General features: G+C 38.3%; 1 protein-coding gene across 1 annotated transcript in view; it reads left to right on the forward strand.

The window, feature by feature from the left end:
• PKP3 (plakophilin 3) overlaps positions 1-18,336 on the forward strand; it is a 47,217-nt gene that overhangs the window by 13,038 nt on the left and 15,843 nt on the right. The window contains exons 2-5 of the mRNA XM_070957362.1: positions 11,124-11,212; positions 11,668-12,380; positions 14,541-14,664; positions 15,643-15,847. Of these exons, the coding sequence (XP_070813463.1) occupies positions 11,124-11,212; positions 11,668-12,380; positions 14,541-14,664; positions 15,643-15,847 (1,131 nt within the window). The remainder of the gene's footprint in view (positions 1-11,123; positions 11,213-11,667; positions 12,381-14,540; positions 14,665-15,642; positions 15,848-18,336) is intronic.

Genomic DNA, 18,336 nt, shown 5'->3' on the forward strand with positions numbered 1-18,336 from the left:
TTAGACAGCATTAACAGAAGTATATCTATCAAATCATGGCCATAATAATTCAACTTTATTCTTAGTCAGATCTGCACCCCTGAGGACTGGTTTCAGTTCTCAGGTAATATTTTTAAAGAAATATGAAACATTGGAGCAAAGAAAAGCAGAAAGGATGACCAGGGGATTAGTAAAACTGAAGAGCAGTTGAAGGAGCTGAATGAGTGATGCCCGGGGGTGGAGGGGTGGAGATGTCCTAATAGTTGTTGGACAGCAGCCCAAATTATCCAGAGAGATGATAGGCTCCCCTAATGCTTTTAAGCAAAGGCCAGATAACTCTCTGCCTGGGATGCTTTCATCTGGATTCCTGCAGAAGATTGGACAATGTCCTACATGGCGCTTCTAAATTTATGTTTCTGTGATTCCAGTATCACACACATCTCTCTTCAACTGCAGGAATGCTTTTCTTGCTCTTGACTTAAGGCCGAAGCTTTGTTTTAATTAATCATGGCAAGCGTCTTTCTCTAAACTAGCCTTGCTTCTAAGAAAAAAACAAAACAAAGCCACACTGCTAATAAACTACGGTGCAGGGCTGATTTCTGTTGGCAATCAGAACCAAAATTAAGCTATACAATGACCATCCTAGTCTTTCTTATTCAGTGGACTTGGAATAAATTGCCAGGAGTTTGGCCTACCAGATAGAAGTGTGTGCTTTCTCCATTAAATTCCTTGTAAATGTATGACTTTTATTAATGAAATGATGTTTTCTTTCTGACTAACATTACATTACTTTTTGGAGTGTTTGGTTGTTTTAATTCTAAGAGGCAGTCCTGGATTTCTTTTGGCCTAAATCCTACAAATTACATATTTTTTGGCAGCAAATACTGCTTTGAATATATAGGAGAAAAACCATAAAATAGGAAAATTCCATCTAAGGCAGAATCTCTGAGTGAATTATAGAAGTTCAGGAGAAGTATTAGATATGATCCAGAATGACTCATTGTTTTCTCACCATATCATAAACGGAACTGAAAATGTAGTCAAGGATCTGTCCAGCCAAGTGCCTCATTAAGGAATGCCACCATCTTTGGCATATTGAATATGGATTCAAGTTTATTCTAAAATGCAAACCTGAATCCAGATTTCTGGGATAATTGAATGTTTTCTAGCCTTAGCAAATTATATTGTGCTCTTTCTGTAAACTGCCAATCTGTATCTGAGCCCAGTTTAAAGCGTGTGTATTGGAATTTAATTTCTTAAAAAGCGGAGAAGATTTAAGTTGTTTTAAAGTTCTGCCTTCAGCCTTTCCAGATATGCTCTTGTTGGGATCAACCGGTGGTTTTCTCAGGCACAAAACACTGTGGGACCTCCACAGAGTTTCCTACTGCATTTAAACATTAATGATTCTTGGAATAATCTTGTGGCTGCCCTACTTTCACTGAGCAGACTTTCTCATCAGTCATTTCATGAAGCTTCTTAATCTTCATGGAGTTAAACTTCACTGTGTCTCCTTGGACCCAATGAAGGATTGGAAAGGTTACATCACGCTTGCCCTACAATTGGAAGCCAGGGCATAGTCAGAATTTCCCAATGGGAAATAGCAGGCCCTTAAGCTCTTTAGAGCTGTAGCATTACAAAGGAAAACCAGCTTTGCTTCAGTTTCAAATAAAGTAGTGCAAAGCAAGAAATCGGTCGACTTGCCTTCCCTAAACAGCTGACTTTGGGAGAACAGGCAGGTTTGGAGCCACAACTGAATTGCTGCAAAGCTGCTTTCAAGCAACACACCTCCAAATACACTTCCCCAGTCCTTGTGTTGCACGGAGAAAAATTAATAGATTAAAGCAGGGGTGAAATGCTTACGGTTCACCTGAATCGGTAGTAAAAAAGGCAACTGGTTTGCTGAACCAGTAGTAAAAATAGTTAAAAAAAAAAGTTCCAATGGTCAGCTGAGTGACGCACGATTGTCGGAACTTTTTTCCCTTTTTTTTTAAAGTAAAAATGCTTTTAAAAAGTAAAAAAAAAAAAAAAGGCTCCGACAATCACAGCTGTGCCGCGCGATCGTCAGAGCCTTTTTTTTACCTTTTAAAAGCATTTTTTTACAACCTATTTGCCCGAATAGGTTGTAAAAAAATGCTTTAAAAAGTTTTAAAAAAAAAAAGTTGGCCACACCCACCCAGTCACATTACCCCCACCCCCACCACCAAGCCATGCCCACAGAACTGGTAGTACAAATTTTACATTTCACCACTGGATTAAAGTGTCCATGTCAATTAGAAAGAATGAATGGGTAAGGAGGCAAAAAAAATATATGTTTAATTGCTTTCCCTTTTACTTTCCCCAAAAACTGTGGCAGACGATTGGAATACCCAGAGGGCAGATGCAGAAGGTGATACTGGAATTGCAGTGGGAGAGACAACCGGATACTACCTCTGTCTTTTTCTTTTTTGCTGATGGAAGTCTTCTGAGAGGAACTCAAGAACTAAAGTTCTTCTTAGTGGTCTAAAACTTTGGAGCCAGTTTGAGATGATCAGATGGAGTGTTTTCCTTCCCTTTGTTAGCAAAAAGCTGAGGCCTGGATTGCCTAGCATTGTGATCAGATAAAATTATTTGGCTACTTTTTAATAAGGAAAGCTTTGTGTTGTATTTTGGAACAATTTCCACTAGAAGCCTGAAAGCAAATCTATTAAATGAACTCTAAGCCACTGTCATAAATTAACATATCAAGTATGAGGTAGGAAATTAATATGTCAATATTCATGAGAAGCTCTAGGAGCTGAGTTCCTTGTAGGGTTTTGAGCCGGGATTATGTTTCCTCTTTTGTTGGAAGATACACCACAGTATATTTTTTAAATACCTGTAGGTATGTTTGACCAATAACATCTAGATAATTATTTTCAGTTGGAGTCATGTTTAATAATAGCACATGCACTTGCTTGGTAAAATGAGAAGAATTTGCATTATGTTCTATGCTACTTCTATAAACTTTATCGTAATAAGTTGAAAGCATCTGTCAAGGCACAGCAGGTTTTCTAATCCTTTAATATAAAGAAAAATGTTCCCTATCCTCACTCTGACTTACTTGCTTTCTATAGTAATGGAACAATTAACATTGTTGGTGCCAAGAGAGGTGTCCTTAACTGTATGAAAATTGTTATGAACATATGATTACCGCACCACTGTTGTAAAGGAAGAATCATGTTAATCTATAGTAGCAAAAGCCAGGAGGAATATGGTAGAATTATTTCTGAATGACACATTTTATCATTTCCTCAGACAGTGTGGCTAGATTGGTGTAGATTTAAGTTGGGATGGAATGGAGGGGAAGATAAGTTATACAGATGTAATTTACAAGTACCATATGTTAAAAATATACTATGTTAAAAACCTATTTTGTTTTAGCACCACCAAATCTTTATTGTGATAGTCCTTTCAGTTGTTCCCTCATTCTTTTAAAATTGACATTGTATGTTTTAATTATGGTTTCCCAAGTGTATCATAGACCCCTACTAGGTTAATTTACACAATCTATTTTTCTCTGCGTGATCTATTTTAACATCTGTGATAATTGTTTTGCTTTGGTTTTATCAAGATATAATCAGTCATGAATAAGTCTTGTTTGGGATATATAGGATTCTAAACCTTCTAACAACATTTTATATAATTGTTTTCACATATTTTCCATTGCATTTTTCTTAAATGAGTATGGTTGCTCACTCCATGCTGGTATTTTCTCAGTTTCTAATTTCATACCTAGATTACTATACATTGAATATGTAGTTTTTTTAATGCATCATGAACCAAATTATGAAATCACTCTGAATTTTGAAGACGTACAGATACAATTTCAATCTGAAATCAGTTATTCCTGCCTAACAGATCAAAATTTGTCTGTTAGATTCTTATTATATATTTGTATATTATAAAACATTGTAGGCTAACATTTTTTAAAAGTCCTATAGAATTTATCATTGAAACTTCACAAATGGTGAGCAAACAAAGGAGTAGACGAAAGATGAAAATAAGACAATACTGTTAATATAGGATGAGAACAAAGAAGTTAAACAGGTAACAGTAACAGAGTTGGAAGGGACCTTGGAGGTCAACCCAAAAGCTTAATGTAAATATTAGCTTTTGATTGTAACAAGAAAATAGTTACTCTCTATCCCTGAAAGTATGTTTACTGATTAGTTTCATGTTACATGATAGTTGCAATTGATGAAATTATTAAACATAAAAAACTAAAACTTTATTTCAAGATGTGGAAGAATACAGAATTGACATGGAACCAAAACAACTAGACAAATTGCTGATTGGCCCCAAAGAAAATTAATATCCAAATTGTACAATTACTTATTAGAATTTGATAGAGCAGAGGAGTAAAAGAACCGATGATTGCATGGGCTAAAAATATAGGGCATAATATAGATTTAGATGATTGGGAAACTATTTGGAACAAAAATTACACATTAACAAAATCGGTTGCCTATAAGGAAAATCAATATAAAATGCTCTACTGTTGGCACTTAGCCCCAGCAAGGCTGGCTAAAATGTACCGAAACTTAAGCTCAAAGTGCTGGAAATGTAACCAGCACCAAGGTACCTTCTTTCATGCCTGGTGGCTATGTCCTGAAGCGAAAAAGTACTGGACCAAGATACAAGGTTGGCTACAAGACCTAATAAATTGTCAAATTGAGCTAAATCCAGAAACATTTCTCCTGGGAATATTAAAAACTAAATTAGATTTTAAAAAATAACGATATCTAATCCTACATATATTAACAGTGGCAAGAATTGCATTCATGCAATATTGGAAGGAATGCAATTTACCACCAGAGGGACTGATCATCCAGAAAATATATGAATGTGCCGAAATGAATAAACTTACCCTAGAATTAAAAGAAAAAGATGATTCGGAATACTATGAGGTTTGGGGAAAATGGTATAGGTGGATAGACAATAGAAATAAAAATAGATAATATACACAAGGAAGTTGAGGATTTGACATTAAATGTATAAATATGTATATAATGTATATATTACATAAAGTGTTAATCCAAAGTATACAAAAATGACAGTCTGACTATGTACTAGAGTTATGAAAAAGAAAAACTACAATAAAAATTATTTTTTTTAAAAAACCTACTGTATTTCACTACTAAATTTTTACACGAATACATTCCTCTACAGTGAGATGAGACATGTCTTATGATCTTGTATCAACATACTTAGAAAGTTTTGTCCTAGCTTCCCCAAATGGGTATGTTCCATGCAAGTTGTGCTGAAGTTCAAATTACTTTCAGGCTTGCTAGCTGGAGTTGTTCAGAGTTAGTTGAACATACCTGGAAGTCACCAAACAGGAGAAGACTGCTCTGAGTTAAGCACACAGAGGCAGGGAAGTTGTATGAGTATTAAACTGCTCGACCATTTAAATAGGGTTTGTTTTTAAAAAGGGATTGTCTGAGAATATAGATTTCTTTTTTTCCCATTTAGGGCAATCACCTTTTTTCCAATGAGGGCAAGAACCTTAACCACCAGTTCATATTAGTAAGCTATCTGTGTAATTTAGACCAAGATTTCTGTTTTGGATTCTAGTGTTACCCACATAAAAGCATTTTTGCAGTTTTGTTTTTCCCTTTCTTTAACAAAGATTTGTGATCCGAAAAAAGAAAATAAAAAAGGAAAAAATGAAAGGATTAGAAAATACATTGTGTTCCAGATTTGCTCTTAAAATTTCAGGAACAAGGCAGGGCAATTGTACAAAAGAAGACTTGTCTAGAAATGCACTCGGTCTAGTTGACATGTCAGTCAAAATCATTTTTTGTGTACTTATTTAAAGACATAAAGAATTCTGTGCTGCTATTTTTAAATTGAAGTTTCTTTTACAGGCTTATAAAATAGATATGGAAACCACTGTACTTCCGTCCCTCTAGAGTCATGAACACAGTATGGAGTCATTTGACAGATAATATTAAATTATAATAGCTAAATCTCATCTTACGAAGTATTATATTTGTGAAAGTTTGGCCAAGGTTTCTACAGTAACTATACAGCTTCTGAAATATAATCACTAGCAGTGTTTGGGCTGCACCTGGATTACCCTGATAGCTGGTCTCCGCCTTTCTTTTCTCTAGGAAATATGCCAAGCTAAAGCTCTCTCAAAAGGGCCTTTGTTAAGAAATAATTTAAAAAGTGTGTTTCGATGTTGATACAAAAGGAAAGGGCGCTTGGGAAATAAGGCATGAAGGAGTGAAGAGGCAACACAAGGGGGTGAAACCTTTTTATTTATGGTAGTTAAGTCTACATGAGGGACCTTCTAATATATGAGAAAGGAGGAGCACTACAAGTATCAGGAAGGAAATCAAACTGGAAAGTAAGGTGAACCTTCTACAGGAGTTTCCCATAGCCTTGGATTGGCATTTGTAGACTAAGAGTGTGAGTTGCTGCTGATAAAATGTTGCATAGTGTTAAAAATTTTGAGCACCAAAGTAGCAGCTTCAATCATACAATCTATCCAATCAGCATTGGTAGCCCAGTGAGTAGGCATGAATTGTAAAGTCCTCTATAGGGTTGGTCAGGAGATCCAGGCAAAATAAAGTTCTTTCTTCAGGCTCTAAGTAGAGAATTTGACCGAAAAGCCAAAACTCATTTTCATTTTCTGTAGAGTGCAAACTCATTTGTTGCCAATAGGATTGCCGAGTTCATAGTCAAGGTTGATCGATTGAAAACTTATTTTATACAATGAATTGGGATAAAATAATGTGCTTCGTTTTACAACTTTTGTACATTTGCATTTCATGCATCGTATTTTTGCATATTGACATTGCCTTTCATTTTGATAAGGTCAGTTGGCTAATGTATAAAAGTAAATGAATGAGAGAGTGAATGATATAAACTGTGGGTAGAGACTTGTGAGAAGGGTCTGAATGTAAGTGCATTGCAGTGCCAGTATACTACAACCGCCAAATGATAAACCAGTGCAAACCCAATCTTGCTCGTAGAAGAGAAGGATTATCTGTATGTGTATTTATTTCAAACCATGCTTTAGAACCACATGTTCATGTCTGTTTCCTAAATGTTCACATGTAGAAAGCCAATGTACATGAAGCAAGGATGGGATTGTTACATGATTTGTGAAATGAATGTTATTTTTTTCCAGATATGCTATTATCTAGAGTTGGCTTGGATAACCCATGAGCTGCAAAACATACATATTTTAATGGTCCTTTTTGGTCCATAAAGTTCCCTAAAATTTGTGTGACTTCTGAATAACCATGGCAATTGCTGAGTGATTGTCAGCGATACCTGGCATAATAGCAGATTCCCAAGATAAAGATTCCCTACTATAAAGTAGTTATTATGTTATAGGGCTCCACAATTTCCTTAAATAATCTTTGTGGATGTCTCTAATGTTTCTCTGAAACAAAGAGCAGATACAGTTGTGTCAAAACATACAATTTATGCATTCATCTTAAGGGAAGTAAGAATGTTCTGAAGGAAAGATTGGTTCCTGACACTAATTTATTCAAGTAGCTTGAAAGAATTGCAGGCTTTTTATTGTTACTTTGGCAGCATTGTAATAGCCTGTAAGGCTATCTAGCAGCTCCTGACTTGTGGGCAGCCTTTTACCCTCTGACCAAGCCCTTAGAGCCTTAACATATGCTATTCAGAGAGGTGTAGAATCAAGTAGCCTGTAGGCACTCTAAGAAATGGTTGCAAGCAGGTTCAGATGCTGAAAAATCTTGCCAAGAAAACTGCAGGGGCTGCTCCAGGCAGTCTCTAAAAATCGGATACGATTAAATGAAATGGGGGGGGGAAATGTAATAGATCTAAGTTTAACTTCTGATTGGGCTCATCTCTAGGAAATATTTTCAGACAAAATCTCAACTCTGAAATAATTACATATCATGGTAAGACATGTAGTTTATGGCTTGGTAGACAAACAATATAATTTATAGTGCTACCAAATTGCCATAATATAGTTTTCTAGGATTGGATTAGTGTATTGCATGAATTCAGTCAATTTTGTTTGCAATTCGTGATTCAAGATTTAATATAGAGTTGCGAAAGGTATGCTGCAGGGAGTCTACTTCCTCCCTTTACCCCATTAATACTTTTGTCCCTTCTTTGGTTTATTTTTTTAAATGGGGAGATTGCAGAAACATAACACACTTCGGATCTTAATCTTTATTACACTCTCCCAAGTGGATCCTGTCACCACCTAGTCTTGGTGTGTATCCTGAAACTGTATATTCCTGACTTAGTATATTGTATGACCCAACTTCAGTTCAGCATGTTCAGTGTCATCTATGAGTAACAAAGTTGTTTAAAAGAGGAGAGGGTAGGCAAAAGGCTGCTGAGCTATTGCTCAGTAATTTCTGTAGTTTTGAACAAGTACAGTGGCTCCATATTTGTAGTGCTCTAATTAGAGATAAATAGGGATGGTGAATTAAGGACACTGTTAAGAAAACTGCAAAAGAGGACAAACAGGTACATGTGACATATTTGGCATGGGTCTAAACAGTTATTGAAAAGGGTTAGGCAATCCAATTGCAAAAAGGTTCATTTTCCAACTGGAGTGTCAAAAGATGACAGGACTTAGGCTGTTAGAAAAGAATCCCAAAGGTAAAATACCACTTAAAACTAGTCCCATGTGGAGTAGAGATTCTCTGGCTCTTACTTTTCTGGATTCTTTGGCAGCTGTTTATTATATGACAATATCTATGGGCTCATATTTTGCTTTAGAAACAGCAGAACCTATTATTTTGTCATATGGGCTGTGGGATCTATTCTAAATATATATCCTGAAGAAAACTGAGAGGAGTAAATTGAAGACCCTATTATGAAATATAGGATATATTTGGCAGGACAATTTGTGGACAGACAAGATCATCATTGTCTTATGACCTGCTTGTGCATTTCTGGAAGCAATTAGTGGGTTACCAACATTGGTCCAAGGTATTTTACTGCCTTAAACAAATATGGTGCACCTTCTAACACTAGATTAGAAGTGGAATTTTATTTCAGCACCAGTGACAGCATCTTTCACAGCCCCTGAGGACAGCAGGCTCACTCAGAAAACAGGAGGTATAGTTATTGTACACACAATTCTCTCTTCCAACAACTTACAATTGTTCCAGTTTTCCCAAAAGGAGGTGGGGAAGCTACTCACTCTTCCCAATTGCCCAACTGGACTGTTGTGAACAATCCATATAGAAATAGCATACTTGACAAGATGAATCTTTGGTGATTTAGGAAGATTGCTGTATACCAATCTAGCCTCCTGGGACTTTAATTTTATAGTAAAGGAAGCCAGTTGTATGTTAAATGCTTGGACTGTCTAGCACAGGGGTGTCAAACTCAAGGCCTGGGGGCCAGATCCGGCCTGCGGGGTGCTTAGATCTGACCCGGGGGGCGGGCGGCCTGGAAACAGCAAAGAACCAGCCCGCAGTGCCTCTGCTAGGTAAAATGGAGCTCGGGGGGGCTGCGCACGGGCCCCCCATGCCCTGTTTTTGCTGGCAGAGGGCTATCAAAAGAAACTAAAAACAAAAGGAGAAATTTTGCATTTGAGCATGCAAGAAAGGACAGGAACGGAGAAAGGAAAAGAGGAAAGGCAGAGAAAAAGAAGATGGAAATAGAGCAAGGAAGGAAAAAGTGGAAGGAAGAAGAAAGGAGAATGAAGAGGGAAGGAAAAAGGAAGGAAGGAAGGAGATTATAATGAGAGTGAGGGAGGGTCTCAGTGAAGTCCTGCCTTAGCACTTGGCCAACACAGGTGCCCTCGACACAAGTCCCATGTCACGCCTACCATGGCCACGCCCACCATGGCGATGCACCCACCCCAGCCCTCCAAGGCCAAACACAACCCTGATGCAGCCCTCCATGAAATCGAGTTTGACACCCCTGGTCAAGTATCTCCAGGGACAGAATCCCATATTGCAGGTATTTCACTCTGCTAGTCATTGCCAACTATAGGAGGCAGTGCAGAACCGGGTAGGAATCCTGTGTCACCAAGATTTTAGAGGGCTATTGCCAGCTTGAAGACATGAAATTGAACTGGATTGGCCATTCAATAATATAAGATTGTAAACCTGTGCCGTTTCAAAAATACAACATGGGAATAATTGAAACCAGAACTTTGGCTGTTAATTAGATGAACATAAAAACCAGCTACAATCTCAGAATCCATGCTGTAAAAAGAATATGATACCCTCCAGGGATGCTGGACAGTATCTTCCATCATTTTCAGACAGATTGGCTGAGAATGCTGGCTGGGAGTGATGGGTTCAGAATGCAGGGGATCAATCCCCATCACCAAGTTGGGGACTACCCTAAATTTGAGGAGAAATTCTGATTTTTCTCATGCAAATAACATGTCTCCTTAAAATGTAACCAGCTTCAGCCAGTTACTGCCCTACTGCCATTTCTTTCTTCACTTTCTCTACATAATTGAGGAGCACCCGGAGGCTCCAACTGACGCAGAGTGCGGCCGCGCGGGTGGTAATGGGAGCGACATGGCGTTCCCATGTAACACCCCTTCTGCGCGAGCTGCACTGGCTCCTGGTGGTCTTCCGGGTGCGCTTCAAGGTTTTGGTTACCACCTTTAAAGCGCTCCATGGCTCAGGACCTGGGTACTTGCGGTACCGCCTACTACCACCAATAGCCTCCCACCGGCCGGTACGCTCCCATAGAGAGGCGCTCCTCCGGGTGCCGTCGGCCAAACAATGCCAACTGGCGGCCCCCAGGGGGAGAGCCTTCTCTGTGGGGGCACCAACTATCTGGAACGAGCTCCCTCCAGAGATACGGAGGATCCCGGATCTGCGTACCTTCCGCCGCGCCTTAAAGACCTTTTTATTTCACCAGGCGGGCCTGGCCTAATTTTCTTCCTCTTTTATAAAAGATTTTTAATTTTTTAATTTTTTAGTATTTTATATATTCAAATTTTAAAATAGGTTTTAAATTGATTGGGGTTTTAATTTGTCTGGGCCAAAACTATTTAATTTGATTTTAATTCCACTTTTAAATTTTGTATGTATGTATTTTATTGTTTGGCTGTGCACCGCCCTGAGTCCTTCGGGAGTAGGGCGGTATAGAAATCAAATCAAATCAAATAAAAAAAAAATGTAATATCTCTCTCTATCCTACTGCAGGTGGACTCTCCTCCAATGGTCAATTTAGAACTCTACAGCAACAGTTTAGCTCCAGATCCCAAACCAATGGCACAGATCACAATGGTTTGGTAAGTAGAGCTGTTTCTGTTTCCTGTTTCTATTAATATTTAACCATACTTTATTCCCACCGTTATTTATATTTTTCAGTGCCAAAGGATTCTGATTTGGGTGGATAATTTATATGCATATATGTCCTTCCTGTTGCTGACTTCCAGCACTGCAACCTTTAAATGATGATGCCATATGATACTCTTGTTTACCCTAGTAATGGTGTCAGGGCAAGCAGGGCCTATTCTTAAGCCACAATGTTACTGAGGGCAGTCTGTAGCCCCCAGAATCCCTGTAATAGGTGCTCATTAGTATATAGATTAGATTATTTCAAAATATCTCAGCTGATCTAATAACTGGCATGAAGGAAATGTGTGTGTGCGTGTGTATATGAGACAGAATTTATCTGCATTTGAAAATAAGTATTTTCAAATAACTTTCCCTTCTTTCTTTCCTTCTTTCCTGCCCCTTGCAGCTCCACCATTCGGTTGGCAATAATGGCTATAATTCTGTGAAGGCTGCTGGCTGGTCCTCCCGCTCAGCAGTGGATCTTAGGCCCAATACTAGAATAGCTTCGATCAACAATGGCACTGGCCCCAAAAGTCCACTGTATGGCACGAATTACAGTTCCACCACCCAACCCAGGTCTTTCAATGACAAGAACTACCGGAACTGTCAGAACTATGACACCATGTCTTTGCACTCCCTGCGTCTGACAGACGGACCCTGTGCCCCTGGGGGTGGGGATGACCACTACAGTGTAATGTCTGAGATGGATCCAGTGACCCAAGCAACTCTCTATAAAAACCGGGGTGGTGGTGGCTTCCAAAGACCCTACACCTTTGAGAGGCAGATGAGTGCTGGCTCTAACGCTTGCGCAAAGCGACCTCTTGACTGGATGGATGGTATGGTGGTCCCACAGATCAGGCCCGTCATCCGTGCACCGGCCATGCGCACATTGCAACGTTTCCAGAGCAACAACCGTTCCCGATTTAGTACAGGCTCTTTCAGTGGCACTCATACCTCTCAAGGAGTGGCTGGGAACACTTATGCTTCAGTGGAGCGTACTTCCCGTGCCCCCTCTGTGCACAGTTTGGCTGAATCCAACCACCATTTGCAAGACCTGCATGGCATGGACATGTTTGATGGTCAAAATACACTGATGTCCCAGCAGTCCTACTCTGGTGGGTAAGTGTGCTGTGAATTTATAGGAGTGCAATGCTCTGGTCCTAACTGAGCTGAGGAAACTGGAACAGATGGCTTTCAGCCACTTAGCTGCCCTGAATTCCAACCAAATCAATTTCTATTGACAGCGGAAGGTGAGAATGACATGACTGCAGTTCAGGCACACAAAGTATATAGTCCTAGACTGAAACCTAGCCATTGGGGCATAGAGCATTTAATATTTGCATATTGTTTCTTTGCCTGGGTGTTCTTTATTGGTGAATCTGGAAGTTAGGGTACCTGATTATCTGTTATGCCTAAAGGACTCAGGTGGCAAAAGTATGATATCAGTCTCTGGATCCTGCCTTTACTGAGCAGGAAGCCACCTAAAATAAACAGCACAGGAAAATAATGCAAGTTATGTTCTGTGTGCTCACTGATTTTCATATTCGGGAGTTGTAAATGAGATTATTCTGAACCTGGGCAGGCATTGACATTTCTGTCAGTCCTAATTAAACTTACAGGGTGTTGGTATGTGGCATTTTTATATAACAGATGTTTATATAACAGATGGGTTATTTCAGTTATTCCTTGTTGACTGACTATAGGTGTAACAGCTGAGATTGACAAGATAAGAAACATTGGTTCCCAGACTAGAAATAGCCAGATTGAAAACATATCTCATCTTTTTAAAGCAATAGGGTGAGCCAATAGGTTTTGGTTAATTGAAAAAAGTGAAAGAAAGAAGCTTAGAACTGAAACAACTGGGAATGAATGAATTAATTTTTACCTCTCTCCCCTCACCTCTCTCTCCCGCTCCTTCTCCCTCGGTCTGTCCCTCTCTGTACCTCAGTGCATTGCATTGGGCAAGCAGCTGTTAGCACAGAATCTTAATTTTTTATCACAACATAAAATCGGGGGGGGGGGGTTCCGGAGTTTTTCATTCTGAGAAATTACATTTGTGTTTGCAAAAAATAAAGCAAGTTATTATGTAAGGGGAAAGGCTTATGTAAGGGAATATTGAATAGCAAAAGCAAAGTAATAATTTAGAAACTTGATGTACAGTATGGTCTGATTATCCCAGCCCTGTAACCCTATTTTATCAGGCTCTTTCCTTATTAAGTTCTCTTCCCTCCTCTTCCCCATCCTTTTTTTAAAGCAAGATCTTTACGTTTTGGCAAGAAATTCAAATTCCTTGTATGCCTCAGACCAGCTAGCAGGGCAATTATGTATCTATATGCATATACATAGTTTTCTTTAATAGATATAGGTAGTCCTCAACTTACAACTGATCACTTAATGACCATTCAGGGTTACAACAGACACCCCCTACACACCTCCAAAAGGTACTTACAACCCAATTTTGAAGTTCCAACAGCTGCAACCCTGTGCAGTCATATGATTGCATTTTGAGCAACTGGCCCACATTTATGGCCATTTGCAATGTGCCACAGTATATAATCACATTTTTTGCTGGTTTCCAGCATGTACTTCTAGTTTCTGACAAAAAAAAGCCCATTGGATAAAATAGATTGACTTAACGACCGTAGTATGCTCACTTAATAACCATCCAAAAAAACAAAATCAGGAATGGTCAAGTGGTGACCCACTTAATAACTCCAACAATTTATGACTATAATTCTGGACTGAATTACAGATAATCCTAGATTATCTAGCCCACAATTGAGCTCAAAAATTACGTTGCTAAGCGAGAAATTTGTTAAGTAAGTCTTGCCCCATTTTATAACATTTCTTGCCACATTTGCTAAGTGAATTGCTGCAGCTGTTAAATTAGTAACACGGTTGTTAAGTGAATCTGGCTTCCCCAGTGACTTTGCTTGTCAGAAGGTCACAAAAGAGGATCACATATGACCCCAGGACACTGCAACCCTCATAAATGTGAGTCAGTTATCAAGCATCCAAATGTAAATCACATGACCGTAGGGATGCTGCAACGGTCATAAGTGTGAAAAGCAGTCATAAATCACTTTTTTCAGTGCCATTGTAACTTTGAATGGTCATTAAGCGAACTGCTGTAAGTCGAGGACTACCTGTACAGTTGAATTTGGGGGGGGGGGAGAATGGGTAAGCACAACAGTCAGATGAATATTATTAAAAATCTCTGTAAAAAAGGAGAAGATTTGAAATGGCATCATGTCCTCTCTGGTTTAATTTTGGTTTCAGATTTGATGACATCGATCTTCCCTCTGCGGTGAAATACCTGATGGCCAATGACCCCAACCTCCAGGTGCTTGGGGCTGCTTATATCCAGCATAAGTGCTACAGTGACAATGATGCCAAGAAACAGGTGAGGCTATGATGGATGGATTGATAGCTGAAAGGATGCCTAAGATCCCAGTATAGTTTGCAGGTTTACTCAATGATGACTCACCTTTAAGAGGTTGTGTCATGCTTTGTTTTTTTTTTAATAGATTTTATTTATTTAAAAATACAAGCAAAACAAAACAAGTAACAATAAAACATACAGAACATGTAAACAAAAATTCAAATATACATCTTATCAAAGTTGTTGCAACTGTAATCTATGTTTTTATTTGTGCTTTTGACACCTCCTTGTTTTGGTCTTTCTCTTATATCTATCTTTGTAGTTCACTGTTAACCTGCATTAGTGGTTTGTGTTCCTATCTCTATATTACATCACTCCAATTTCTTCCTAGTCTTTTTTTCCTTTTCTATCTTTCAACCAAGTGTACCACTTTTCCCATACTAGATAATAGTCATGTTCCTCTTTTTCTTGTAATTCCTTTGTGAGTTTGTCCATTTCTGCACATTCCATGATTTTACTAATTACTCTATCTTCTGTTGGTATGTCATTACTCTTCCAATTTTGTGCAAAACTTATTCGTGCTGCTGTTATTATATGAATGATTAAATACTTTATTTCCTTTTTGTATTGTCCATTTATTATACCTAGTAGAAAGGTTTCTGGCCTCGTTTCTATTCTTTGTTGTGCAATTTCTTCTATTTGTATTCTAATCATTTGCCAGTATTGTTTTGCCTTTGGGCAAGTCCACTACATGTGATAGTAGGTTCCTTTATGGAGTTTGCATTTCCAGCATGTTGGGAAGGTATTGGGGAACATGCTTTGTTAAAACGGTTCTGGTGAGAGGAGTTCCTGCATGTTAAGATTATTTGACTGAGAAAAAGGCAGCTTGCTTAGAGACAGGATGAGAGGTGCACATGGGTGGAGATGACACAGGATGAGATGGCTCCACATCTCCCCTCTTCTCTCTTAAGATGTTGGCCACTCTCCCTCTTTCCATAGGCTCGCAGTCTCCAAGCCATATCCAAGCTGGTGAAGCTCTTCAACAGTTCCAACCAAGAGGTGCAGCGCCATGCCACTGGTGCCATGCGCAATCTCATTTATGACAATGCTGAGAACAAGCTGGGGCTGGTGGAAGAAAATGGAATCTATGAGCTGATGCGCACTTTGCGGGAGCAGGATGATGAATTACGCAAGAATGTTACTGGTGAGTGAACAATGTTGTAGACAAATTGCGGGTGGAGGATTGGGAGCATGGATCTGTATCCCACTCAAGAAATAGGAAAATTAAAAAGAAATAGGAGAAGTCATAATTTTTTTCGAACTACTGTATTTTTCGGAGTATAAGATGCACCTTTTTCCCCCCTAAAAGGGGGTGAAAATTTAGGTGCATCTTATATACCAAATGTAGCCCTGCCCACCCACTGGCCCCCACCCTTTGGCCTCTGCCTCGCAGCAGTTACCTACTTGCAAGCAAACAGCAAGAAAAAACAGCTCCTTTCAGCTTCAGCACAGCCTAATTTTTTTTTTTAATTTGATTTATATGCCGCCCTTCTCCGGAGACTCAGGGTGGCTTACAATGCGTTAAGCAATTAGCACAAGTTGATTGGATCGGCCTCCCAACTCTCAGCTGATTTGCTCCCAGCTGTTTTGTGCAGGGCTCTGCTGCTTGCTGCAAAGAGGTAAATTGCTGGAGCAGATTTTTTTTTCCTTGTGCTAATCAAGCTATGCTGAAAATGAAAGTAAAGCAGGCTGTTTGCTGTTTGCTGCAACGAGGTAAAATTGCTCAGAGGCAGAGGGAGATTTCTTTTTCTTCTTTTCTTCACCAAAATAGGTAGGTGCGTCTTATACTTATATTATATCTTATACTCCGAAAAATACGGTAATTTGAAAATAGTCTTTCTTTCCCCACCCTTCGGCCCAAACAAGAACCTAAATGCATTCCAATGTCACAGAAAAGAAATAGGGAAGCTGCCAAATATAGGAGCCATGGTGGCAGAGTGGTTAAAATGCATTATTGCAGGCTAACTCTGCTCACTGCCAGAAGTTCGATCCTGACTGGCTCAAGGTTAACTCAGCTTTCCATTCTTCTGAGGTCAATAAAATGAGGACCCAGATTGTTAGGGGCAATATGCTGACTCTGTAAACTGCTTAAAGAGGACTGTAAAGCACTATAGAGTGGTATATAAGTCTAAGTGTTATTGCTATTATTATAGCCTTCCACTGGAAAAAAGTATGTCTTGCCCTACTATTACATATAATTTCCACTGTATCTTAACACAAGGGTCAGAAGAGGAGAAATCTTAGTATAATGAGACTGTTCCTTGTGATTAATAGCCAAATGTTACAATAGGAGGAAGCAATTTTTATCTTAGAGAAATTGTTCTTAATGGGAAATAGAAACAATTCTGGCTTTTTAACAAAAAAAAATTTTTTTTTAAATTAAAAGATACCACTGCATCAACTGGCTGAAAGTGATTCAGCTTTTATAAAGCAATGCTAATATTTTTTTTCTACTGTTCAACCAAATAACTACCAGGTAAATTATAATAAAATATAAACAATAGCATAACTTTAATCTAGAAAAATAGCTAAACAGAGGAAGAATCATGAGACAGATGAAGTTTTCCTCCCACTGGTGTTGCTAGACCTAAGATTCCATTATAAAATGAAACCAAGTTTTAATGAAGCTTTGTGTAGAGGTGACATCTGTTATTCCAAAATGTCTATTAAATATGATGGTATGTCGTCATGGCCAGTTACATTATTTTTAATGATTTTACATATTTATTATAATTGCATAATTACATAGATGGCATACATAATACAATTTGTTCAATGTCATAATCATGCAAAAATGAATTACAGATGTTGCAAAGTTAAGGTAAATTTAATGCTTCATCAGACTACTTAAGATGTAATGGACTTGTTTGTTACTTTGGAGAGATGTCTGTTGCATATTCACATTAAATGTGAGTCCATGAAATTATATGCTGTATAAACAATTAGTAATTGAACATGTGGTGTGTCTGGGGTATGGAAGGAGTAAAAAAAAAGAATAAGGAGAAAACAGATTGGTAGGGGTCAGGAAAGAAACTATGGCCATCTTATCTCCTAATTATTATTATTTAAGCCAGGAAGAATCTTAAACCAGAATGGAAATAAATAACTAGAGTAAATAATTCACTCACAAATTTTAAGGTATAAAAGAAATATGATTAAATCGATAATATAGGGTGGCAATATGATTAAATTGAAATGTAATAGGATTTGAAAACCTGAATGTATCAAGAGAGAAGGGTAGGCAAGATAATGTACAGCAGGTTTTATGCCAGAATTGAAACTGCTGTCTGCCTTAACATAAAGTTTATATGCAGGCAAGATATTAATTGTATTTGCCTTTTTCTGAAAAAAAAACATTGGCTTCTATTTTCATCTGGAAAGAAGTCTCTGATGTACAGCTGAATTGCATTTACACAACTAGTAATCACATTTATAGACAATCCCAATCCCAAAGGATTTGCAACAGTTAATGCAAAACCAAAATGTTTAACCAAGAATTTGCCGAGTAAGCTATAATTTACTGAGTGATACACAATGTCAGGTTGAGTTTGCACATCACACTAAACTAAAAATGCTTAGTTTAGTTTATATATGAAACCAGGGACATATTTAAGTTATTTGTGCATTTTGTTT

This window comes from Pituophis catenifer, unplaced genomic scaffold (assembly GCF_029215685.1).
Source record: "Pituophis catenifer annectens isolate HBS135680 unplaced genomic scaffold, rPitCat1.0.hap2 SCAF_1, whole genome shotgun sequence".
NCBI classification, from domain to species: domain Eukaryota; kingdom Metazoa; phylum Chordata; class Lepidosauria; order Squamata; family Colubridae; genus Pituophis; species Pituophis catenifer.